The 25,773-nt window shown below is 36.1% G+C and overlaps 1 protein-coding gene across 11 annotated transcripts in view; it reads right to left on the bottom strand.

Annotated features, from left to right (window-relative positions):
• The window catches only part of PPIP5K2 (diphosphoinositol pentakisphosphate kinase 2), a 53,419-nt gene that overhangs the window by 4,718 nt on the left and 22,928 nt on the right, over positions 1 to 25,773 (bottom strand). Inside the window, exons 13-30 of one of the 11 annotated variants that reach the window (XM_075019501.1) lie at positions 25,661 to 25,766; positions 24,586 to 24,671; positions 23,779 to 23,904; positions 23,552 to 23,673; positions 19,862 to 20,044; positions 17,727 to 17,868; positions 15,871 to 16,094; positions 14,181 to 14,308; positions 13,867 to 13,981; positions 12,431 to 12,538; positions 12,229 to 12,345; positions 11,306 to 11,479; positions 8,800 to 8,973; positions 7,500 to 7,569; positions 5,322 to 5,441; positions 4,371 to 4,433; positions 2,600 to 2,659; positions 378 to 509 (exon numbers count right to left, since the gene is read on the bottom strand). In XM_075019501.1, the coding sequence (XP_074875602.1) occupies positions 378 to 509; positions 2,600 to 2,659; positions 4,371 to 4,433; positions 5,322 to 5,441; positions 7,500 to 7,569; positions 8,800 to 8,973; positions 11,306 to 11,479; positions 12,229 to 12,345; positions 12,431 to 12,538; positions 13,867 to 13,981; positions 14,181 to 14,308; positions 15,871 to 16,094; positions 17,727 to 17,868; positions 19,862 to 20,044; positions 23,552 to 23,673; positions 23,779 to 23,904; positions 24,586 to 24,671; positions 25,661 to 25,766 (2,250 nt within the window). Of the gene's footprint in view, positions 1 to 377; positions 510 to 2,599; positions 2,660 to 4,370; positions 4,434 to 5,321; positions 5,442 to 5,532; positions 7,570 to 8,799; positions 8,974 to 11,305; positions 11,480 to 12,228; positions 12,346 to 12,430; positions 12,539 to 13,866; positions 13,982 to 14,180; positions 14,309 to 15,870; positions 16,095 to 17,726; positions 17,869 to 19,861; positions 20,045 to 23,551; positions 23,674 to 23,778; positions 23,905 to 24,585; positions 24,672 to 25,660; positions 25,767 to 25,773 lie in introns of those variants that run through there. The other 10 variants (XM_075019502.1, XM_075019503.1, XM_075019504.1 and 7 more) reach the window with 10 other exon arrangements.

Genomic DNA, 25,773 nt, shown 5'->3' with positions numbered 1-25,773 from the left:
GAGGTTACTGCCAGTACAACAGTACAGTATAAAGCTGGAAATACTGCATGCTTACTAAAAAGCATTCCTTGTAATTCAGCTAACAGTGTGGACAGTACAGTACAGAGAAGTTCTTAATTTGAGGAAATAAACTAATTACAATTTCTTTAAATTCTTAATTTAGTACCCCAGTCAACAGAGACACTACTTCAATGAATTATGAGAGTGTTCATACTGCAAAAGGATACTGCAAAAATTAAAATTATGGTTTATGTACATATTTCACTTTTTTTAAAGCAATATTCTTAGAATACTTGTTAGCTGTAAAATACTCAAAAGACTACCTAGACAATATTTAACAATTTAAAATGAACAGAATTACAAGCTAAAATCAGTACATGTCTCCTGTAGATTTTCCCTCGATGGAGCAGCAACAGAGGCAAGAAATTCATCCACCTGCTTCAGAGATAAGGAGTTGTGTAGAGTTTCCAAAGGGCAAATAGAAGGCACCATGGAATATAGTTCAAAACCTGAAAGAAAAACAATAAAAAAAAAAGATATTTCCAAACATAAGACAGGATTTAATCTATTGTATGGACAAGTATTAATGCATGATAAAAAGTACTTATTTTAAATCAGCACATGCAGACATAGTACTTTCCACATCATGGGCACTAGATATTACAGGAGTTGGAACAAGATGTGCCCGTTTCCAGGGTGTACTGAACTAAAGGTACCATGTAACATACCATGGGATACAAATCCCACATATACATAAAGTGGTCTTCAAACATTACAGCTGCACTCTATTCCCAAATCAGTTCATGAAAGATAACTTTCCTCTAAGACAAACTTAGTAAATCAGTTAAAAAAAATAGTCAGGAAATGGTAGTATTTCTCCTACTCATTCTCATACCTGGCACAACACTAAATAGATAACTCATTCATGCAAGTAAAATAGGATAGTAGCTATGGTGTCAACTGTTAGCAGACAAGCACTAAACATGCTAAGACTTCCAAGAAATAAATTTGCAGAATTCATGTTCTACCATCTTCAGTATTCTGTGAAAACAAACTGTTGCCTTCAATATCAAAGGAAAACCACTGTTAGCACTTCTGTACCTTGATGTTACATGTTTTAACGTTGTAAGACAGATTTACACCTACCTTTATGCATTTAAAAACAGTACTTAAAAGACTCTAAGTTTCATATATTAGAACAGGTAAGTATAGCAACCCAAAATAAAAAAAATTATTGGACTTTGCTTTTCTACATTAGTATTGATCACACACCAACCATGCATTTCCATATTACTAACATACTAAAAAGCATTTAAACATCTTGGCAAAAAAAAAAAATTGTAGTTCTCTACAGTGATGCAAGTTTGATAACTCAATGAACAGCTCTTCATCCAATTGCATTTCAGAAGAGGAAAATATGTCCATTAGTGTTTTCAACATACAGCTGTAACATTACAACTTTGCAAGTCAATATTGTAAAATTACATTTGCTACATTTCTTTTAAGATATTTAAATGAAGAAACAATAGTGAATGAAATAATGCTTAGAATTTCAGTTCAAGGTACATTTATTAGAGATAGCATTATGACTGTGAACTGTTCCCTCCCCTAAAATAATAAGTATCAATATTTCTGTGATATCCAGTGTTCCCCATTCATTCCCCACTTAGTGCTTTGCATAGAGAAGTAACTCAACAAAATTTCAACCCCCAAATGTCTGTATTTATACTTGGATACACCTTAGCCATACTCATATTTGAGGGACAGTCGCTTCAAATATACAATCAGCTGAAGTATACTTATGTCAGCTTCACTTATATTACAAATAAAATGTTGCATATGATTGAAACTTGGTTTTCATGTAAAGAAACACCACCACATACTTAATTTCTATCTTCCTATAAAGGCAGTAGCTAAGCTTCAGTGTAAGCACTAAGATGTTTGGCATACATATTAATATCCTAAATAACTATGCATGCATGCAAAGCGCAAACCCTTTCTTTGCATTACAGTAAAATACAAGATTTATCTCTGCACCCTGACAGAAAAGTCACTATCACTTGAATGAGAATTAATTTTTTTAATTTTGCAAAGAATGTAGTGGGACAATGTCAGGTTAACTTTTTAATAACTATTACCATCATAGTGCAGTGTTACAGAAAACCAGAAAGGAATTTCAAAATACACCTATGCCCTTTAAAAAAAGAAAAAAAACCATTTTCTTCTTTCAGGAATTTCCTCTCCATAGGTTTTTGTTCGGTTTTGAGAATTCTGCTATCAGATAGCCATATCCCACCATGTTGTTGTAGTATCTTTGCATCTAAGGGATATGACTTAAAAGATGCCCTGGAAACCTATCTTCAGTGTTTTATTTAAATATTTTATGATGTTATGAGAAATAAATTTTAATTTTAATGATGAAGCCACCTGACAGTATCCCTTTAAAAAAGCAATTTCCTGTAAACTAACAGCCTTTGGGCTTTAGTTATATTTATTCTTAAAGCACTGTCCCCATCAAAAGGCAAGACAATGAAAGGGTTAACGCATCATCTCAAAAAGCCACCCTGCAGTCTTACATTTAAAAGCTATAGAGACATACCACTGGAGCCTAGAAATTCCACAGAGGAAATGGACCAGCACCTAAAGAGGTGTGGGTGTTCTGCACAGAGGCCCAGAAAATAAGGTAAAGCACTGTCAGAAGATACTTGTTTCACCATGTTCCTTGAACTAAAGATGGGGGGGGGGGGGGGGGGGAGTCTGAAATGAGTTAAGAGGGTGTGATAACAACATAAAAATAAGAAAAAACAGAGTGAAAGGGACAAGGAGAATCAAAATGACAGCCCAGAGGACAAACAAAACATCAATATGTTCTTATGTTAGTAGAGAACCCTTGGAAACCTGCAATATACTTAGGTTTCATAGGAGCTTATACAGCATGCATTAATCGTGTAAAAGATGTGTGGTAAAACTGCTGTATTAAATGAATCAGAACGATCAATGCATTCATTAAAAGCAATTTAGATCTTTTTTTAAAGAATGCAGTCACAAAAAGATAGTGCTAAATGGAACAGAAAGTAATCACATTACTAGACACTGATACTCCTTACTTTCAGACCTTGTATGTTTTGGAAATACTATTTGGTTTGAGTCTAAAGATAAAAAATGGACTCCTAACTTCCCTATTTGAAATAGGACACCAGAATTGGCCTTTTAGATCAAAAACAGTCTTAATGGTATTAATTCAGCCTTCCTATAGCAGTTTCCCTTCAAGAAGCATTGCAGTACAAAAAGTCACTATGGATTCCAAATGCATATAATAAAGGACTACTTGCTTCTCGGCAAAGCCAAACAAAAACTCAGTCTTTTTTTTAATCCTTGTTTCTAAGCAAATATATTTTGAATCTAACATGAAAATGCTGATGATTTCCACTGCAGTTTCAATAATAACACCATAACTGTACTCAGCCAGCAGTCACGCACATTTTAAAACTGCAGTTAAGAAATCTGGAAAAGCTACATTAAGATCTGGGGGGTGCTGAAAACCAAGTCTAGTTTTCATGAACAGGAGACATTTTGTGCCTATTTAATCACATAGAATGGTAGGCACGAAATATTTTGCTGAGGAAGAGAAAGACGTACCTCTGTCCTGTGTGTTAAACCAGACTTTTTTTGTAACTATGGTAGACTGAAGACAAGTTAACTCTCACTCTTGAAGCTCAAGAGGTCAATGTAAGCAACAGGAAGCTCTCTTGCTGTGATTTTTAGTGCAATATTTAAGTAATTTGCACATCCGATGAACAGAGAAGTATGATAAGGTAAAATAAATTTTTGTTCGATGATACATGTAGCAATTTACCAGGAATGGAGTCAAAGCTTCTGCTTTAGTTTTTTAATTTAGCATCACTTCAGGAAGATGGTAATAAAATCCATGTCAATTCAGTGATTTAATTTAGCATCAGGAGGCTCAGGGAAACAGTTCAGCAGGAGAAAGACAAAGAAGAAGCAGCAGCTATCAAGAAGTGTATGCCCAATAAAGATCAGATTTAATTCTGTTTTTATCTTACACCATACAGTCTGATCACACAAGAAACTGGGGAGGATAATTTATTACAGAGATCATGATTAACAGTAGCACTTTGATTTTTTCAAGGATTTTTCTAAGGAATAAATTTTGATACTGTATTTATACTAATGAATGGTAAAGAAGGGACTTAGGATATCTAATGGTCACAAATATATTTGGAGTTGTCCTTGAAGTTAGGAACGACAGACGGCTAGATGATACTGTACACCCCATATTTGAAATAAAAATAAAAGGGAAGAAGCAAGGAACCTTTTGTTTTTGTTTTTAAAATAAAAGCAAAACGTACCATTGGTTGGGTGTCGAGCAAATGAGATAGAAAACCTTTTAACAGCAGAACCGCGTGTGGTGTCTGAGAAAGAGAAAAACAGGTACCTGAAATTTGTAACAGCTACCAAAAGAGGGACATTTTAAAAAAGGAAAAGAAGAAGAAAGAAAAAAAGAAAAGATGAGAAGGTATTAGAACTGAGTGGCATGCAGAAGGGACCAAGTAAAAGGGCTAAAATCTAAACAGAGGTTAAAAAGAAGAAAATTTGGATTCTTGGTAACTACAAGATGTGTAATGAAGTGTATGAAAACAAGCAGAATGAGCTCGTGATTCTGGCATACAAGCTTATAACAGGTTAGAGTTGAACACTGAGTAGTGAACTGAGAGGAAAACAGCATGAATACTGTTTCACCTTCAGAGTTATAATGGTGTGCTTTGGCATCTTTGCATTCTGAAATCTAGCCAGAGTTTCTTCTCTACCCCAGATTATCTAAAACTGAAAACCTCCTGCTCCTTTGTAATCCAAACCCCACTGAAAAAAGGCCAGGAATCCTAAAATTTTCACCATCAGTATTTAACTTATTAGTTTATAATTTCTTTCATTCCTTGTATATGCTCCAAGTAATTTATTTCATTTCACAATCAATAAGTAATGATAAAACCTGAAGTTTAAAATGAGAAAAGAATTTCAAAACCAAAATTTTATTTTACTTAGAAAATGCACTTGCTGAAATCTCCTGGCACGCATTACAAGTCTGTGAGCTAGTGTTCAAGACAAAAACAAGAATTAACTATGCTATTAAGTTAAACATAAGCAAGCTACAGGCAATAAAGAAGCAATAGAAACTCATACAATTAATACTAAGGCAAAGGATTCTAGGATTCCATTAAAATCAGTAACCTAGGATTTCTCTTTAGAGGTTTAATGTGGCACATGGATTTGTGCGTGCATGTGCGAGAGTGTGCACATACCATCTATGAAGCCAGAAGAAGTCAGCTTTTTACGATGAGTACGAGCATAATCCTGTAGGTTAGGTGCACTTGAAGAACCCCCGAGCACTGAGGTGCTAAACAGGCCCGCACAGTGAGACCCTGATGGGAGTTAGAGAAAATACATACAACAACCAGGTGTTCGTCCATTCACATTGGGGATGCATGCAGCATGCAAGCACATGGCTCTTACCACACAAAAGGCAGCTTTTGGCAGTGCCTTGGACAGGTTCACAATATGCTTGTAATGTCAGAGTGGTACTTGTAGGCTGAAACTATCATAATTTATTGTGCTTCTACTCATGACACAGCACCCTCTGCTATATGTGCAAAGAGAGGACTGGCTTTAAAGTGAGTTCTTGTCCTGTTTTCACTTTTGGTAAAGAAAAGTTACCAGTTAGCATCAATGTATACGTAACCAAAACAACAAAACAAAACCAAGATGATGATGATGATGATGATGATGATGATGATGTGAAAGTTGTGTGTTTTAAAAGCTGCAGTTCTGAAACAAATATACACTGGAAAAATACTGCTCATTGCTTTCATCCAAATCAAACTTTGAGATGACAGGCTGCAATGAAGTACTCATGCATTTCCACAGACTTAATATGGAAATATTTCCCTTCTAACCCCAACAAAATGTTAACCAAATTGGAAATACTCTATTCGTATTTCAGCTACTATCATTGACAATGTTACAAACTGAAAATACCTAAAAGTTTCATCAAGTCTAGCTTGACTTCCTTTCCTGAGAAGACTTTTGTACATGTCCATGCAAGTGAGAGTACTTTTGTTACAACTCATACACTCCTGCCACTAGGATGGGAATTTTAACAAATCACTGAAGGCCACAGACAGAAATATAAAAATAACTTTTGTAATCAACCATAAATGATTATTTACAAACAACAATGAACAAAATGGAAAAAAATGTTGCAATTTTTTTCCTTTAGTTTTTACTACTAGTTGAAAGGAGAAGTGGTTTTTCACTCAGAACTTATCTTTTACATTTTAGATAAGTAGCAGCAGATTTTTTTTGAAAAACAACTATCTATCCAGCAATACTTCCTTTCATTACTTTTAATGACCCAGTGGGAGGTAACATTACCAGCACATGTGACCAATCACAGCCAAAATAAATTGGTGCCTGGTCTGTGGCAAAAGCCTTTCACATCAAATGTAATACCTTAATCTATGCACAGAAATACATCAACTTCCACAAGCCATATTGTGTCACACATTGGCAAAAGAAAAGTTATTTAACTTTAGCAAGCACACAATAAAAAACATGACTTCAATAAACAGGAGCACCTGATGTATGCATTTTACTAAGGGAAAAATATAATAGGGAGAAAAGTATCACAGAAAGATTAGACATAGAAAAAATACAGCTCTTTACAAAGACAGAAAAGCTACTTCTAAGTTTATGCATATAGCTTATGCATTTTCCACACTTAATTTTTCCCAAGACACACAGAAAAAAATGCAATATTGATTTACAGTAGTGCAAGATTTCCTATTTTTGCATTTGAGTCATATGTATGCCTGTTTCAAAGAAGCAACAGAAAAACACCACTTGAATTAAAAGAATTTGAAACAACTCCTTGAATTATTGCATGATTCATTCTAATGCTGAAAGGAAGAAATTGATTTTAGGAGAGGGAATGTGTGCAAAACCCCTGATATTATCAAGAAACTTGAGGTTTTTTCCCCAACCCCCTCCCCTCAGTAAAACACCTTCAATTCCATCAATTGCCCACAGTAGGAAATGTTAATTTTTGAGAAAAGTGTTTTAACAGTTTCCAGTGCAGGCCATTTCAATCCAAAAGATTCTTGCAAAACCCAAAAACTCAGTCATGAACTACATTATCTTAAACATCTACTTTATGTTAAAAATAACGCTGTGTACCTGTTGTGAGCAGTACAGAGTCAATGTGAACAGTCTCAAACAATTTGTTCTTTTCAGTTATAATTTATTTAAAAACTTTGCTGCAGAAAAATTGTCCAGTTCATAGACAGACACTCAGCATATATTATTGATAACAAATACTATTGGGTCCTGTTAACATAAAAGCTATTCAAAGAATGTACAACTGTACAGAACAACAGGCAGATGAAAAGCTGCTAACAAAGAAAATTTCAATTGTAGGCACATACCTAGACCACTCTGCTTTTGTTCCAGAATAGTTCTTGGTGTTCGTAAGTTACTATTGCTTTCTGATAAGACCTGGATATAAAAAACAGAAAAATAAGGGAAAGTAGAACAGCAGCATGAAATGTCCATTTAACTTGATACAGCAGCCTGTTTCAGACAGACAAGTGTTAATAAGCTGTATGATAAGTGTTAGTAAAAGAATGTAAAGGAAACATGAAAGATCATGCAATATCCCCTTCTGAAGGGAGTCCATTACACATATGAGTTCCTTGCAATGGAGTGGTGCAAAGCAAGCATTCAGAATGAGAAAGGACACAGACCAAGACCGATATGAGAACAGACATTTGAGACATTTTATTTCATTTTACCAAATGCACTCTCCTAAACTGCGCCTGTATTGAAAAAAGGAGGGGAGGGAAGGAAAGACAGACAAGCTATTGAGGACACCATACAATCACTGATCCATGCACGGGCTCAATCAGCGTAATCTTCAGATGCTCACAGCCTTTACTGATATCAACTTTTCCTATGTAAATAGTTTTAGAATTTTGCACAATAAAAAGAAATTATGAAAATTTTCAAAGAAAAAGGATATGGTTAACAGAACACCATCCATTGTCATACATGTAAACAATATCTCAACATACTAAACAATCTTTAGATCTTCACTAGTACTTCAAAAAATTTATTGTTTCTTTTTTTCCTGCCTTTCCCCCCCAGTATTCAGAAAAATCTTTGAAATATTGTACAAGTCAATGGATGACGTACTGTGTTGGGAGTTTCAGATACCTCCAGATACAGAAGGCAAGAATTATTAGTGCTAGAGTTTTTCCCCTGCAGTAGTTAATACCAGGCCACTGAAAATATGATATATGCAAAACAAGTTTTGAATAGCAATATGAAGTACCAAATAAATTATTTTAAATGGTATTGGTTGCAATTATTAAAAAAAAGCTTTTCAATTTACCTACCACCAAATTAAGCAAAGTTGTTTTTAAAGTCTTAAAGGACAACTAAACCAAAGCAGAAATCTCTTTCATTAGGCAGTAGACTAAGTCTTTTTTACTGTGGTAACATTTGCAATTCCTATAAAGAAACCAAATTTTTAGGAAAACGTGTAACACATTCAGTGGAAAAACATGCACTTGCTCTTTTTCCCCCCAAACATTCTCGGGAAGTAATTTTAAGAAGTGGAAGAATTTGCTTCACACATAATCCATAACAAGGGATTAGATGTCCTTAAAGACAGTTGGTTGTTGCTTGGAATGCATAATAATGTTTAATGAAGTAAAGTTTAAAAACCTGTTGCCATGAGCCAAAAATACTGGATGTGAAAGCCAATGATTTAGGGGAGACAGGGGAAGAAGTGATTTGTTCCCCTGATCTGCGTCTTCGACGCCCAGTACCCACACCACTGGTGTAATGCAGCCAGGTACCAATACACTCTGGGCTAGACACACTCAGGGGGCTCTCTTCCTGGAAGTGAGAAAGGGGGCAAAAAACAGCAAAGCATGCAAAGTTAGATTCAACAGAGCCAAACGAACAGAAAAGAAAAAAACCCAATCTGTTTGCACCCTTTTATATCCTGCTTTTAAAACTATTAAACAGCAAACAGGAAAGAGTAATATTACAATATTAGAAGTTATCAGTTCCACTTTTATCTTTTCATCCAATTGTATCTTTTAAGACAACTCTATGATCAAATTTCTGGTAGACTAATTATTAGATACGAGAGAAAAGTAATCATTATCAATAATTGATGCATAACTCTAAGAATTTCCCGCACATTGGAAACAGAATATGTTATCCTTGACATACTGTTTAATAGTTTTCCCCCTCTAAGTACATTAAACTTTCCTATTTATTACTTAATAGTTTTCTAGTCTATAACCTTATCTAAAAGGTTCTCATTTTTAGAATTGCCTTTGAGACTTTACAACTGACTCACTGGTAGTAGCACCAACCTGACTGGTAGTAGTTTTCCAACCTTAAAAAAGCCCTAAGAGTTATCTAATGCTGGACACCTATCGAGACTTCAAGGGAGGACAGTGTCAGGCTAAGAGTCCCCCATGCCCTACATCATTATGTATCATTAGCAATCAACATTTTTAGCCATATAGAATTTGATTTCCAATGTCGATGAGCCATACTTTCTTGTTTTACTGTTAGAACTCTGCTTTTTTTTTCCCATGACTCAATCGCAGTTGTGATCCTTATGTAAATATTGCTGACTATACCCCAGATTAAAACTTCAATATAATCTCACACCTGACAGTGTCCTTACAAATTAATGGACATAGGTGAAGAGAGAATTGCCTTACAGGAGGAAGGAAAAAAAAAAAAAATGTTCAAGGCAGTTGCAGTTTAAGTTGCAATAACTTTTTTTAAACATTTCAAAATATCATTTGGTTTAAGTATTCCAAATACTGGTTTTGCAGATTTCAGTAGGCCAGATGAAACTTCCATTTTTACTTTTTCAAAAAAAGTTTCAGTGTGTGTTTTCTTTAAATTGGCTATTTTCTTCCAGCAAATAAACAGGCACTGAATGCTGAAACAATTCCATCTGAACATGTTATCTGCACAGTCAAAACTTAGCAATTTATGTTATTGATACCTTTTGAAAGTAACTTCTACATAATTTATGAAAATGGTTAAGTCTGAAGTAATAGACTATTATGTGTATTTGAACTCATAACTAGGAGGGGAGTTTGCATGATCATAGTGAAATCAGCTTTTAAAAATCCAAAATATGGATGTTGTGAGCATTTGTTTATGATAAAACTTCGAAATAGAATATATAAAACATTCACATTTATTATCTCTGTTAATTTATGGAAGTCATGTGAAGTTATACAGATACCCTTAAGAAGGGACCATGCATCTTTTTCTCTCCACGCTACCAATAACCAAGTTACTTGCAAATCTGTGACACTTTCATTGCATACAAACAGCCCATTCCCAACACAAACATGAAAGGAAAAGCTTTTAGTATGAATCTTCATTTCTGATGGTTTTAAGCAACTGAAAATGAGGCAATAAGAAGCTGTTAGTCTGCTTCTAGCGTTAATATCACAGAAGTGCCTCTATGCACCATCTGAAGCTTTGCCACTCAACTGTACGAATGGTATCAGTGATACTGCCGTGCATCACCCCACCTCTGTGACATTAAAGCCGTACCTGTGAAGCACACCTAGATGTCATGGCCTTCAACACAGGAGACTAGACTGTTCAAGATGTTATCTGAAGAATTCATGAAACACAAACCCTACCCACTTAGAAAAAGAAAGCTTCCGGTTTATTCTCTTACCTTCAAATGCTTGACAAGTGGAGTCACTTTCACCCCACGTGAAAGCAAATACAGCAGAAGACATGTCTCTCATTTCCTGTACCTCCCCTACCACCCCCAATGCCTCTGTTCCCTCTCAGCGTGATGACCCTGAAGTTTTGCTTAATTCCCAATAGCAGCTGTCTTGTAAGGATGAATACAAAAGCAATGTATGTTAGTTTGAAGATGTAAGTTTAGACTGAAAAAGTCTTCATTTTCAAATATCGGCTTTTCTAAAATGGTTTAAAAAGATAAAAGGAAATAAGACTTATTGTAAAATAATAATTCATTTAAAAAAAAAATTCCTTCAGACAAATTACTGCCATGAAGTACTTCCCATAGAGTAAGAGCAACCCTTTTGTGAGGCATAACATCATACTGGTTCTGTGTAATCAAAAGCAGAATTACATTTGGTTTTGTTTTGTTAAAAGTAAGCAAAAGTTAATTTCTGTGAAAGACATTATCTGGAACATAAATACTTACTTCAACAGAACCAATCTTCCTGGATCTTGGAAGGGGTGACTTTCTGTGTATGTGAATTGGGTCTGATACCATTGGCTTGAACATCACTACTGACCGGTCTGCTTCATCTCTTTTAGGAGCGTGTGCCTCCTCATCACTATCATTTCTATGAGAGGTTTTCTTCGAGCCTTCATTCTGCAAATGATACATAATTCATTTTCAAGTTAGCTGCACACCTTGCAACATGTAGATAGAAGTGGCTGTTAAATAAATCTTCTGTGTAAACATAAAGCCAGATGATTCTAAAAATACAAGATGTAAATCACATATTATTGAAGAAATAACTTTAATAACCTATGTATTTGCTCCTAACCAGCCACTGCATATGATAATGTGGTCCTAATTAACCACACTGTTCATCCAACATATCTTACTCCAATTTTCTGTTGACATACTAATAAAATCCAGGCCCCACAAGCCAACAGAATAATTCCAGTGAAGCTCTGATTTCATTTATTTCTCAAAAAGCAGGTGGTAACTCCACAGACCTGCCCATACATCTTTGAAAATATCAATCCTTCCTCAACGATCTGTATTCATAACATGCCAAACTACCTTGCTTTCTTAAATGTTTCTTTCAGTTGCCAGAATATCACTGATGTGACACTGATGTTGATATCACTTTTCTTACAATGAGTATTTCATATTTCTAGCAAAAATTCTGGCAAAGGCATTAGAAGGTCCAAATTATCTTTGCCCATTACCTCAGTGTCCATTCAAAATGGAATAATACATTGGGACTGTCTATATTTTACTAGACAGTTTTCTACCAAAATAAAAATCACATTTCTTTTTTTTTACCTAACAATTGCCCAGTGTTTATTTTAGGTATGTCCGCATCCAGGAAAACAAACTTTTGCTTTAAAGAAAGGCATAATTATTACCTCTCTGGAGGCAGGTCTGTATCCATACCCAGCTGGTAAATTTTTATCTTCCTCACAACCTTTGGCTCCTGGACTAAAGTGCAGCTCTACATGAAAACGTTCTTCTGAAGAAAGTTCCTGAATGAAATGATTAAATAGGTTTACACTTTAGTACATAACTTAGTACTACTCGTTTCTGAAGATACTTATCCATTTTAAATACCTTGTTTGGATCCTCGTAAAGCATGATAACAATCTGTGTCATGTAATTGAGTTCATTGACAACATTTAAATAATCCATAGCTCGTTTCCATTGTTCATCTTTTGATTCCTTATGAAGGGGAAAAAAAATATCAACAAATAAACCCCAACAATTTTTTTTAAAAAGACTGATGATTTCCCTTTTTCCCCATTTACATGGATTTTACATTCACAGCAGAAGTACAAAGCTTTTCACAGCTAAGGAAAAAACAGAGATACAACCAGAAAAAAAAGTGACTTAAAATTACTCATGGAATGAAACATGGATATCAGATTTTTTCATATTTTATTTCAGTGTATCTTTCATGTTCTTTTGCCAATGATGATATATGTCTTGTAGACAGAGACACTGTTTTAAACTCTCCTTATGGGAATTGTTAATTTTGCAATAAACTAGTTTCAACTAGTATATTGTGGAAAATGTTTCTAGATACCACTCTACCAGTCAAACACAAAGAGGAAGTGAAGGCTTCTAGTATATAGAAGAAATACAACCATTACATCCCAAAGTATTTAAAATGAATATTCACCTTTTTTCATGCTCTAGAAAAAAAAAAATTAGTAATCCACCTTAAAGGAAATGTCAAAGTTTATCAGCCTAAAACTAGGACTGTGTCTGCTGTAGCATGTCACAAAGGTCTAGGATTAAAAAAGCTTTTGCCATTAATGAGTTTAGTTATCTATTACCAGAAGCAAGTATGTCAAAACAACTATTTCAAAAGTTAGTATATTAATCAAGCTCTGCCTCAGAAGCAGCCATGTAGGCTTTGTGGTGCTGGATTTATCCTCTCCAAGAGCTCAATTAGGTCATTTCTGAATCTGGAGACCTTGCTTTTTTTAGTCCTTGGTTTCAAAACCAATCAGATGGAGAATAATGCACCACCTTCAAGGTATTCTACAACAATATAGGAAAGTAAGACAATCCACTGAACAGGAGAAACTTGGCATTACATGAGCGTTCTTGTAGTCAGGTAGGGAGGTCTTGACAATATGCCAACGGTCAAAAATAGTAAGCCAGTCCAAAAGTGAATTCAAGAGAACCCTTAATGATGACTTGAAGGAAAAAGAGTTGAAAGAATTATAGCTGACAACATAAGAGAAAAAAATGGATTATCTGCCCTTTTCAAATCTCTTTGAGACCATAACATATACGGCTGAACACACCAATGGAATTCAGCATTACTTTAAAGGGCTTGCTGATTTCTACCAGTGTGCACACCAGCAATTTGAAATATGTCTCTGCATATATAATAAGAAATCAAATGTTTGAAAAAGTGTGATAAATTTCAAAGCCATCTAAGAAAATTAAGCTTTCAATTGACACAATCTTAGTACAGTTGAGTCCTTTTGGTTCCTCTCAAAATATCAGGGCTTTATCAGAAAAAGTGTTCAACTTACATCACATAAGGCACCATAACGAAGGGTGGATAACAGGGAGTGGACATGACTCTCGCTGGTGAAATACAGCCGTGTACGAACATGGCGTTCAGGGGACATAACACCCCTGGAGTAACTTGAAAGAAAAAAACCCAGAACTTATTAGACCATAATGAGATGTGTTCCTATTTTAGAAATAGCTGTCAACAAATAAATAAATCATACTTTTAAAATTACTATGAGCTAGTAAGACATTTCAAACATGAAAGCTATGGAATATCTCCATTAAGTCTTACAGAAATTAATGTGACCATGTGAAAAAGTAAAAGACTTACAGAGGGTGAAGCTTATTTACAGTATCATCATCTTGAGTCCTCTGAAGGTCAGAACGGATTTTTCTAACTAGAGGAGTGCAGTAACCTTTGGCAATCTCTAGTTTCTCAGCCTTAGAAATACCATATTCCTGTGTAAGAAGAAACTGACTTTTAAGTTAAAGATTAAAATGCCTTCTAATTCAAGCTTGTATATTAAAGCCAATTAGTCATCTGTTAGTTTGCTCTGGCTGCAAATTGTTTTAACATCTTTATTACATTTGATTACTGGCATCCCTTCAAGGAACAAGTGGTTTGCCTTTTTGCTGTTTGATTTGACACAGAGAAACAGTTAAACCACAAAAGTGGATTCACCTTCGGGTACAATGAAGCTCTTTTTCTTAAGCAAAACATCTAGGGAATTATTCCTCCTCCTCCCCCCACTGCACTCTCCAGATTTAGACATCTATGATGCATTTCATCTCACCCGATTTCAAGTAACTTTTTTTTTTCTTTTAAATAGTCAATAAAGAGACATAGGCATATTATCTATTTAATATGTCTATCTTAGTTTGGGGTAAACCACCCCACAGAAGGATCTCCTATTCGCCTCAAATAATACTGAAAATAGTAGTTAAATACAACTGGAAAAATATCATGTCTGTTACAGTATCTACAATATTTTAAAATCTTCTCTTCCAGAAGCTTCATGCTCTGTTCTATACATGACATGAAAGTGCTCTCATAATTTTGATGGATATTCTTGCTACCCTAGAGAGCAACATAAGCACTTTTCCTTTGCATTATGTACTCTTATCAAGTTTTCTTTGTTCTTCTTCCTTCAGTATGTGTTCTCATTTTTACCTATTCTTCTCTAACACTTTATTCAAAATTTAAGCTTAACAGGCCCATATAACACAACACATACTTGCATCATTGGTCTTTTTGTCCTCCGTGCCATCAGGCAGTTTGAGAGATGGGGAAAGGAAGAAGATCCCTCACTTGCTGCATATAATATGCACAATACTGCTCTTACAACAGTGCTCTAACTGCAGGGACACATGGGGAAAGCTTTAGTCTGCTCTGTCTTGTTATCACAAAACAATTCAATGTCCTGCAGTCTACAACCTTTTAGAGCTAACCTGAGTTTAACAGCCTGTAGTATGTGGAAGTTTAACTTGTCTGTTTCTGGCCTGAAATTCCATGATACTTAATGTGTACACTTTCGTCAGGGAGTGTCAGCATTTTGAAGCAGCAGAAAGGTCTTTTAAAATTTAAAATGCTTAAGACAAGTGAAATTAGATAGATTAGGATTAACTGTAATTTGCAAAGAGCCTGAAAATGGAATTTCTAAAAGCAGGAAGAATGAAATTAAATGCAGTTTCAGAATGCACAGTTGTTCACAGGGGTTCTACTTAAATCTATGAAGAATGGCTGAGATGAACCACTTTACACTGCAGTAAAGGAAGCAAACATGTTCATATCTTAATTTCCTAGAAAAATTAATTCTGAACACAGCTTAGTGAATTATGAATAAAATTTTTCTTACAAAAAATAATCAGCTTGCTACCAGAAAGTAAGAGGTAATGTTAAAGGCTTCTACTACTGCACAATACAGGAACCTTCAATAGAAAAGGCAGAGTAGATGTTTTCACAAAATTTGAAAAAGCATTTATTCTACAACTCATTCTATTTAATAACTGAAATTGCTTACCTGAGGAATCACAATGTCAGCTAAAGCCTTTGAAAGCCTGTATAATTCCATCGTGTTTTCTAATTTTAAGGAGCCATTGTGCTGCACGTCATATTTTATACAGTCATAAATATCGGGAATTTTGCTAATATCATATCTTCCATTTTTTGTTTTAAAGTCTTTTTCCAGCTTGGCCCACCTGCGCAGCATCAGTTCTAGTGTTTCACTGTGGTACAGCTGAATATCTGGATAGACACATCAAGTCATCAAAGTCATCAAGACCATCCAAGTAACAAAAGGGAAATTTTAATTACATGGTAGTAACAGTTGAATGCAGAGAGATAAAAGAGATCAAATAAATTAACTTATTACTTCTAAGAAGAGGGAACAGACGTACACATATGGTTAATTTTAGTGCTGAAAGCATCACAGCTACATAGCTACATCCAGACAGTAGAAAGCTTCGCTGCAGAAATGCGCTACTGACCCTTTAAGCAAAGCTACAGCAAAGAATAGAGTGTCCTACAGCACAGATGATACATTAAAAAAAGCAACAAAAAAAAAGCTGGGAGAAAATTCTAGAAGGGACGAAGTGGAGCATGACAACATGTCCTGGTTTCAGCTGGGATAGAGTTAACTGTCTTCCTAGTAGCTGGTACAGTGCTATGTTTTGAGTTCAGTATGTGAAGAATGTTGATAACACTGATGTTTTCAGTTGTTGCTCAGTAGTGTTTAGACTATAGTCAAGGATTTTTCAGCTTCTCATGCCCAGCCAGGGCACCTGACCCAAACTGGCCAATGATGTATTCCATACCATGGGACGTCACATCTAGTTTAGGAACTGGGAAGGGGGGGGCGGGGGAATTGCCGCTCGGGGACTGGCTGGGTGTCAGTCAGCGGGTGGTGAGCAATTGCCCTGCGCATCATTTGTACATTCCAATCCTTTTATTACTACTGTTGCCATTTCATTAGTGTTATCATTATCATTATTAGTTTCTTCTTTTCTGTTCTATTAAACCGTTCTTATCTCAACCCACGAGTTTTACTTCTTTTCCCGATTTTCTCCCCCATCCCACTGGATGGGGGGAGTGAGTGAGCGGCTGCGTGGTGCTTAGTTGCTGGCCAGGGTTAAACCACGACACAACATCTCTGTTTTAGAACAGACCACACATCCCATTTGTCTCTCTCTCCTGCGTGTGTCAATAGCAAAAGCCAAGAGCCTGGTAGACAGGATGGATTATCCCCATCCCAGGACAGGAGATTAGACCAAATAGACAACACCCACTGATATTATGTACAGGTGACACTTCTACTGCTAAACTTCAGAACAGAAGCTGCTTGCAAACTACACACTGCAGAGAACACTGATAGCAAGTATTCCAGTATTTAGCTAGTACCAAAAAAGCACTATGGTCATCTCCAGCTCTAGTTTTCGGGTGTCACTGGTTCACCACCATTAATACTGAGCATCATTCTGTGCAATACTACTACACATCATACAGCAAGAAACAGATTTTCAGCAAAGATACTTAAATATGAAAATGTACCTATGTAACTTAGCTTTAGTATCATCTGCTTTTCCTATTACTTTTGTGGACTACTGAGTTTCAAATAATTAAGACAAGAATTTCTGCAAACATTTGAGGACTAGCCTGAACTTCTGAACACCACTAAGAGCCCTTATCTGTGATATGACCACATGTTTCTCCTGCTTTTTACTGTAAAATTATGCATATGGAATCAGACTGTGAAAATCCCCAACCCGTTGTTTATTAAAGTTCTGCTAAAAGCTAGTTTAATGAAGAAAAGTTATGTTACAATTTTCTCTCAGATATGAACAAGAGAAACTAAATACAACTACAAAAATGTTTAAGTACCTGCAGACTTTGGATCTTCCATTCTTTGCCTGATCTGTGAAGTCAAGCTCTGGATCAAGGAATAGACCTTGTCACATGTCTTTACAGGATTTTTAATAACCTGCATTGATTTTATCAATGACATGCTTCCAGATGGAGTAAGCTGCAATTTAAAATAAACACAGAATTATCTAAACAAGCTGACCAGATTTGAAAGAACTAAGAGATAAAATGGAACGTCTGAAAGATTCCAAGTATTGGAAAAAAGCATTCAAGCAGGTTGCTATTAATTTTGGAAACTATTTCTCAATTATCTACTCCTTTTGAGGCATTAAGAAAATACATTAAAAGGTAGTAAGATTTACTAGAGATTCAAAGGTAACAAGAAATTCATAGAGCAACTAATTCTATCCAGTAAATGTGAGCAATTTCAGGAGTTCCTCAAATTTGTTCCAAGACAGGAAAATTGAAGACATTTAAAACTTTGTACAAACTTAGCAACTTTCCATAACTTCCTTTCAAGTAACTATTGTATTCAAAAGCTTAAAAAAATTATATAAGAAATGTTATTGTTAGGCTACATGCCTTATAAAATACTTTTTGTTCTACAAAGTACCCTACTTAGCATAACTGGAAAGAACCACCAGATTTGCAGTAGTAACTGATACCTGAAAAAAAGTTTGTCTCTTCCTGTTTTAGGTTTCTGTCTCTATAGGACTGCAGCACACAAACACAAACAAAAAGAAACCTTTTAAATGCACATATATCAAGAACATACAAGATGTCCTTCAGAGTGACTTAATTATAGAAATTGCAGGAGCTACAAATTATCACCATCAGGTTGAGTGTCACTAAAACAATACAGTCAAAATCCATGTAAGTGAGGCTTAGCCTCACAATTTTTTCAGAAAAGTCTGTGTAATCCAAAGTACGCAAACAATAGTATTAAACAATAATTTATATTCATAACACACATACATATTTGCACTTTCCCCAGTTTCCTCAAATGCATAGGATAATTTGGATATGGAAAACTTCTGCCCTCTACCTAATAGTAAGCAGTTCCTACCTATTATGACCAAGTAAATCAATAGGAAACATGTTCTGGCACAGAAAAAAACCCCATGTTGTTTTCCCAAATTGCAAGTAAGTTAAGATAACAAACAAACAAAAAAATCCCCCCAAAGTAATTATCACTTCATAATCCCAAAGGTTAGTTACTTTCAGTGACTGTCTTAGAAGAGTATGCTCTATTAGTTCCAGCCACATTTCAAATCCCATTATATCTATACAGCAAAAGAAGGGGGAAAATAAATAAACCCCTGAGACCTTGTATCCTCTCACTTTTTCCAAGTACTGCTGAATCCACTGCTGGCAGTGGTTTGGATGACACTTTTAATCTATATTTTTAAACGAATCCACATAGATCCATACATGCAGGTTAGTAAAATTATTTTTCAATAATTTGCTCTCGATACCTTTTAGAAAACAGCAGTTTAAGCTTAAACCTCATTTGAGGACTTGTACTTAGTTGTTTTACCAGAAAAAGTAAAGGCAATTGAAAGAGAAAGAAGTTTCTTAACAATAACAAACATTACTTATATTTAAAACCAGGAACAATCATGTGTGTTCTGTACTAAGTCAGCATAAACTATATTAATATGCATTACTTTAACATTTTAATGAGATTTCCTTTCACTGATTAGAAAGTATTCTACTGGTTTTCAGCATCTTAGTATTCTTTGAATTGAAAAAAAGGCCTTGTAGTGGATCAAATATTGAAACAACTGCAGTAGGCAGGCAATACATTTTGTAATACTACACGCTGGCAAAGTAAAGATTACAGAAAGTGTAAAGAAAATTGTTTCATTTCTTGAATAGTTAAAATATTTTTAATGGAACATTGAAAAAGATTTATGAATGAGGTCCCTATTTACTCCTATTTCAAAGTTTGTAGGTATTCTGATTATTCAAATTGCAAGACAGCTCCAAGTATCTAATATCGCAATTGGTGCAGCTTCCTTTGTAGTTCAAACTATTTGCAAGCACACAAGTAATTTTTCAAAATAGATACATAAAATCACTGCTCGTTACTTTTACACAAGAATTTGAATGGCTATTTATTTCATTTTATAGGAAACTAATAATATGCTAACCTTATCATAGTCATCAGCAGTAAATTCTCTGTCTCTCTGGAGAATTTCATGGAGTCTTGCTTTAACACGATGCTGACAGCTGCTTAAAGAGTCACTGTCGCTGTCCAACAGACCATTCATATTAGCACTTTTTACCATCTGGACAAGAATAGGAGTCAGCTCTCCCTCTAAGGCCAGTAGTCCCTGAAGCGAATAATACAATTAATCAGGCAAACACATAAAGATGAGAATATAGTATCTTAAAAAAACCACCCAAAACTCTAATTTAAATTCAAGATTGTATCACTTGCCTATGGGTTAGATAAACAGGGACTTGGCAGACAATGCAGATACTTGCATACAAATGGCCCCTAAAACACTGCCTTGGTGGGCAGGGTTGCTATAGCTGGTGCAACAGTGATGGTGACAGGTCATAAATCATGGTCCCCAACACGAGCTGAAGTGACCCTAGCATCTCAGTGGTGCCAACATTGCTCCTGGGAGGCCATACCAGTTCAGGTCTTGGGTTGCAGGGAGGGCATGGTGCCTTCTCCCTGAGGCTGGGAGCAACAGCAGCCTGACTTATGGGGGACATGCTGTGCTCAAGGCATTGAGTCACCAGATAGTAGCTATGGGAGGAGTTAGCACACTGAATAGCATCTGGGACGACAAATGGGAGACAGACAGGGTCTTTGCAGAGACCCTACAAAGGCAAAAGCCCAAACTCTCTGTGGCACAGGACAATCAAAGTCTACAGTTGAAAAAGAGGTGAATGGAGACTCCCAAAATGGAGAAGGCTGGAAACTTTTGTGATTTTTCTGGCAACAGAAGGGGTCTAGGATAAGGAAGGAAATGGAGTGGTGTCTCCTCAAGCCTGCTGACCAAGGAGAAAGCAGGACAAATGGATGAAATACTTCTGCCCCAACACATGCAGCATGGAAACAAACAGGAGAAATGAGAAGTCTGAACACTTCCAGAGCTTTAAGTTTATTCAGATTACAAAGATGTGGTGGAATAGTTCACATGAATGGAGTTTTGCTATAGCCAGATACGGGGCCTTTTGGAAGCCAGGAAGGCAAAGAGGCAGAGTTGGGCTGTATATAAAGGAGTAGCTTGAACACCAGGACCTTTGCTTTCAAACCAGTGACAAGCAAGTTGAGATCTTATTTGTAAGGCTCAGAGGACAAATAAGCACAGGGCAGCATTATGGTGGGCCTCTGCTACAGACCACCCAACTTAAAAGGGGAAACAGATGAAACCTTCTTAACACAACTGGAGAAAGCCTCCTGACTGCAGGCCCTGTTTTCCATGGGTTCCCTTAGACCTGGGTACCTCATGCATGGGCAATATTGCAAGGGACAAGCAATCCAGATATCTGGAAAACACCAAGGAAAATTCTTTGACACAGGTTACTGATGAACTATTGAGCAGAGGCATTCTTCTGGACCTGTTACTCAGAAGTGTCAGGAATGTGGAGGTCAATGGCAGCCTTCATAATTGAAACCTGATATTATGACAGATCCTTGTAGAAGTGAACAAGACAAATAATTGCATTAGAGCCCTGGACTTCAAATGAGCAGACTTTAGCTTGTTCATGGAATCCTATGGAGGAGTGTCCTGAAGGACAAAGGTGCCCAGGACAGCTGGATGATCTCCAGAGACAACCTCCTCAAAGCAAAAGAGCAGTGCACTCTGACATATGGAAAATCATGCAGAAGGTCAGCATGGACGAAAAAGGAACATACAGAAGGTGGAAGCAGGGAAGGGCTGCTTGGGAGGAACAGAGACACAACCTGAACACGATGGATAGAATTAAAAACCTGGAGAGGCTGTGGAGTCTCCACTCCTGGAGATACTCAGAACTTGGATGGATATGATTCTGAGGAACCTCATCCAAACTGGCTCTGTGCTGTGCGGAGTTGAACTACATGACCTACAAAGGCCCCATGAGACCTAAACCTCCCTATCACTCTATTATTACTGAAACTCATTCACCTAAAAAGTATTTATGTAACACTTGCACTGTCTGTGTCCTCTTACACAATTAAAAGATCACTGAAATGAGGAAGTAAGTGAATAAATTATTAACAAGTAGAAGTATTATGCATGCAAAGGGCTACTTGGGAGGAGGAGCAAAACAGGAATTTGCCTAGCATGAAGCTAAGTAAAAGAATACTTTGGCAAGCATTATAGATGTAGGATGTTCTGAATTCTGTCTTTTATATGACTAGTTCCTATAAATTCATGTTTGTAATGAAAAAAAAAAAGTTCATGCTTTTTAAACATCACTACAAAATTTTTATAATTTCACATCAAAAAATAAATGTAAAGAAAGGATTTCTATTAAGTGCCAAGATGTAGTACTGCTACCATGTCTTACTTATTAGGTATCCATTTTGACAGGCCCAAAGTAAAAAGTCTCCTGTAAAAACTTTAAGAAAGCTCTTCTATTAATTCCAAAAAAAGCATGAATATATAGTCTGTACAATTTCCCACTAAAATATATGCGAAGTAGCTTATTAATTCCACATTTCTAATAGGCTCAAACTCTCTAATTTCCTCTATAAATTTACAAACCAATGAAAGAAAGATGGTTTCAATGAAAAGTGTTGCCTTTTGAACCCCAAATCTTCTGGTTCAAATCACTGAAGTGACTGAAACTTGCAGTTTTTACTCATGTAAAATAAATACATTATCTCAAATCAGTTCTAACGTCTGTGCTTTAACCAACACACACACACAATCTGTCACAGAAATCTGGCAAAATTTGAGGAAAATAAGCACTAAACAGATAAGCAAGGTGCAAACTAAAAATGTTGCCAATCACATCCTGGGCTGCATTAAAAGAAGTGTGGCCAGCAGGTCGAGGGAGGCAATTCTCCCTCTCTTCTCTGCTCTTGGGAGACCCCACCTGGAGTACTGCATCCAGGTCTGGTGCCCTCAGCATAAGAAAGACACAGACCTGCTGGAGGGGGTCCAGAGGAGGGCTATGAAGATGATTGGGGGCTGGAGCACCTCCCCTGTGAGGGTAGGCTGAGAGAGTTGGGGCTGTTCAGCCTGGAGAAGAGAAGGCTCTGGAGATACCTTATAGCAGCCTTCCAGTACTTAAAGGGGGCATACAGAAAAGATGCGTAGGGACTCTTTATCAGGGAGACTGTAGTGATAGAACAAGGGGTAAGGGTTTTCACTGAAAGAGGGTAGATTTAGCTTAGATATCAGGAAGAAACTCTTTACTTCGATGGTGGTGAGACCCTGGAACAGGTTGCCCAGAGAAGCTGTGGATGCCCCCTCCCTGGAAGTGTTCAAGGCCAGCTTGCTTGGGGCTTTGAGCAACCTAGTCAAGTGGAAGGTGTCCCTGCCCATGGCAGGGGGGCTGGAACTAGGTGATCTTTAAGGTCCCTTCCAACCCAAATCATTCTATGATTCTATGATTTTGGAGGTTGTTACTGGAAAAGACTAAGTTATATTGATAGGGCTGTACAATTAAAATCTGTCTGCATCTGCTCAAAGAACTTAAAATGCTTGGCACATTAATTGGATGCTTTTTCACATCGAACTAAATACTCTTTGAAAATACATGTCTTTTAAAACACAGCCTCATTATACACTTTGTACTCTAATAAACCATAAATCTCTCCCAGCCGTCAATAGAAAAAACAAACTTGAGATCATCAGAATTTTTAAAATTGAAAATACAATTTCACAGTGTACCTTTGCAAAAGCTGCTGCAGTCATCTGAACTCGTCCCTCATCAGAAGCGTAGATTTTGAGATCATGTCGGTAAGTGCTATGTAATCTAAGTAAACCACATCCAGGAAATCCAGCATAATCTCCTACCAAACAAACATTTTGCTCAAACTCTCATTTTGCACTTGATTACCTTCAGAAGTGTTTTATGCCATTCAACGCGCTTTTTTTTTTTTTTTTTTTTTTTTTACCTTGTCCACCTGGATACATACACCTGAAAGCCCTTCCAAGTTCCTCTGCTTGAACCCTGCCTGCAGGGGTCAATTCTCCTCCCCATTTTAGAACCAGAAGCAGGGATGGCTCATTTCTTCTATTATCTAATAGTACACAGAGAGAGAAGTTTAGTAGTGAAGCATATTCTAAATCTATTGGCTTTCTTTTTTTTGCAAATGAACAAAAATATTTGGACTGTGCAGGGCTTCAGTAAAGGATCTCTGCAACATTATAAATGTTTAGTAGTGTTGTAACATTAAGAAAATATTGAACTGGAGAACTAAATGGGCAATTAAACAGAGAAACCTGAAGTAGTTAAAATCACAGAGAAAACATAAGTGAAAAATATTTAGCATCAAATCTGAAGCAAAAAGTAAATTGAAACAGAAAAATTAAAACAAATTGGATGCTAAATACCCCACAGTTATGTCAGCCAATAACCATGGGTCAAGGACCAAAAAAGCTTATAAAAGTTTTCAAGACAGCAGTAAATGTTGAGTGGGATTTTCCCATCCTGGTCCCAAAACAGTTTCTGGTGAATCACTGAAGCTTCATTTCACCCTACTTTTCTGTTACAAAAGAACAGTGTTAAAATATAAATTTACTACATAGTTTTAGGTGTACGATTTAGCAGATTAAGAGACACTGAGTATCTGCCAACAATACAAACATTCATTCAGAACAACATATTCCTTCTTCTTAACATCAAGACATGTTATACCACTAGTCCATAGCTATTTAAATACACATGGTATTAAGTGATTAGGTGCAAAGTAATACAATACCTTCCTCTTCACTGGAAGTCTTTGGGCAACCATGAGGAAGATATGTCAACTGAACTTTGCGATTTATGCCTGAAAAATGGCCATACCTGAAGTAAGAACAGGGGAAAGTGAGAGGGGAAGAGGGAGTAAAACATTTGTGGATTTGACCACCGTTTATTGAAGCAGTGCTTAGAACAAACCTAACTCAAGAAGCATAGAATGACTACAGAAATATCAACCATTCTACAATGAAACATTTAAAAATACTATCTACTACTTTTTTTTCCCAACACTGATCATTAACACTGACAGACAAAAAAAAAAAAAAAAAAAGCATTTGCAGATTGCACAAGTAATTTATCTGTTCACATCCACAACTACAGTGGCTCTCAGTACCCAGAATCTGATCTGGCAGTGTAGACAGCTATTTTATTAGCCAATTAAGTTCTCAAGTAGAACTCAGTATTTGAAACAATCATAATAAATTTCAATAATAACTGTCTTTGTCTTGTTTTTTTTTTTTTAAACTCAAATTATCTACTACCATTTAGAGTTCTGAGACCCCAGATCTTTAACAAACCTTGAAGCCTTAGGTGTTTGGTTTTTGTTTTGGTTTTTGTTTTGGTTTTTTTTTAAATCATTAAATATTTTAGTTTTAATATACAAAGTCTTAGGTATTTGGAATCCTCCAAGCTTCCTGCAAGTAGACAGTACACATGGTTAAAGTTCTTACTGTCTCAATCAGACCTCATTATGTCACACACTGCAAGAAGCAGACCCTGCACTCAAATACCTTCATTTTAAAAACATGCAAGAAGATAAAATTTGAGATCAAAGAAAGTAACTTTTTTCATGTAGAAAGTATACTTAGACACTAGATAAAGCATTAAGTTCAATTAAAAAGATAAGGAGAAAAATCAGAGAGACGGACCAGTTCTCCTTCAAAATGTCAAACACGACATCCTTTCTCTTGATAATCCTTGTGTTTGAATTAATATATCATTATATATTTGAAAGCCATTGCAGTCCAAGTAGTAACTGGTCAAAATAGCAGATGGAATTTTGTTGCTATGAAACCTGAAAATTAGACACTTACATTTCTAACACAGTCTTTAGCTGTTCAAGTTTTGCTTTACTTTCTTCAATTTCAGAATCATTGTTTTGGCCAAGTTCTACAAGGAGTTGCCTTGCTATATCAAGCACTTCCTA

The sequence above is a fragment of the Buteo buteo genome, chromosome Z, assembly GCF_964188355.1.
Source record: "Buteo buteo chromosome Z, bButBut1.hap1.1, whole genome shotgun sequence".
NCBI lineage: Eukaryota > Metazoa > Chordata > Aves > Accipitriformes > Accipitridae > Buteo > Buteo buteo.
The sequence above is the reverse complement of the archived record's forward strand: the minus strand, read 5'-3'. Positions and strand labels throughout refer to the sequence as shown.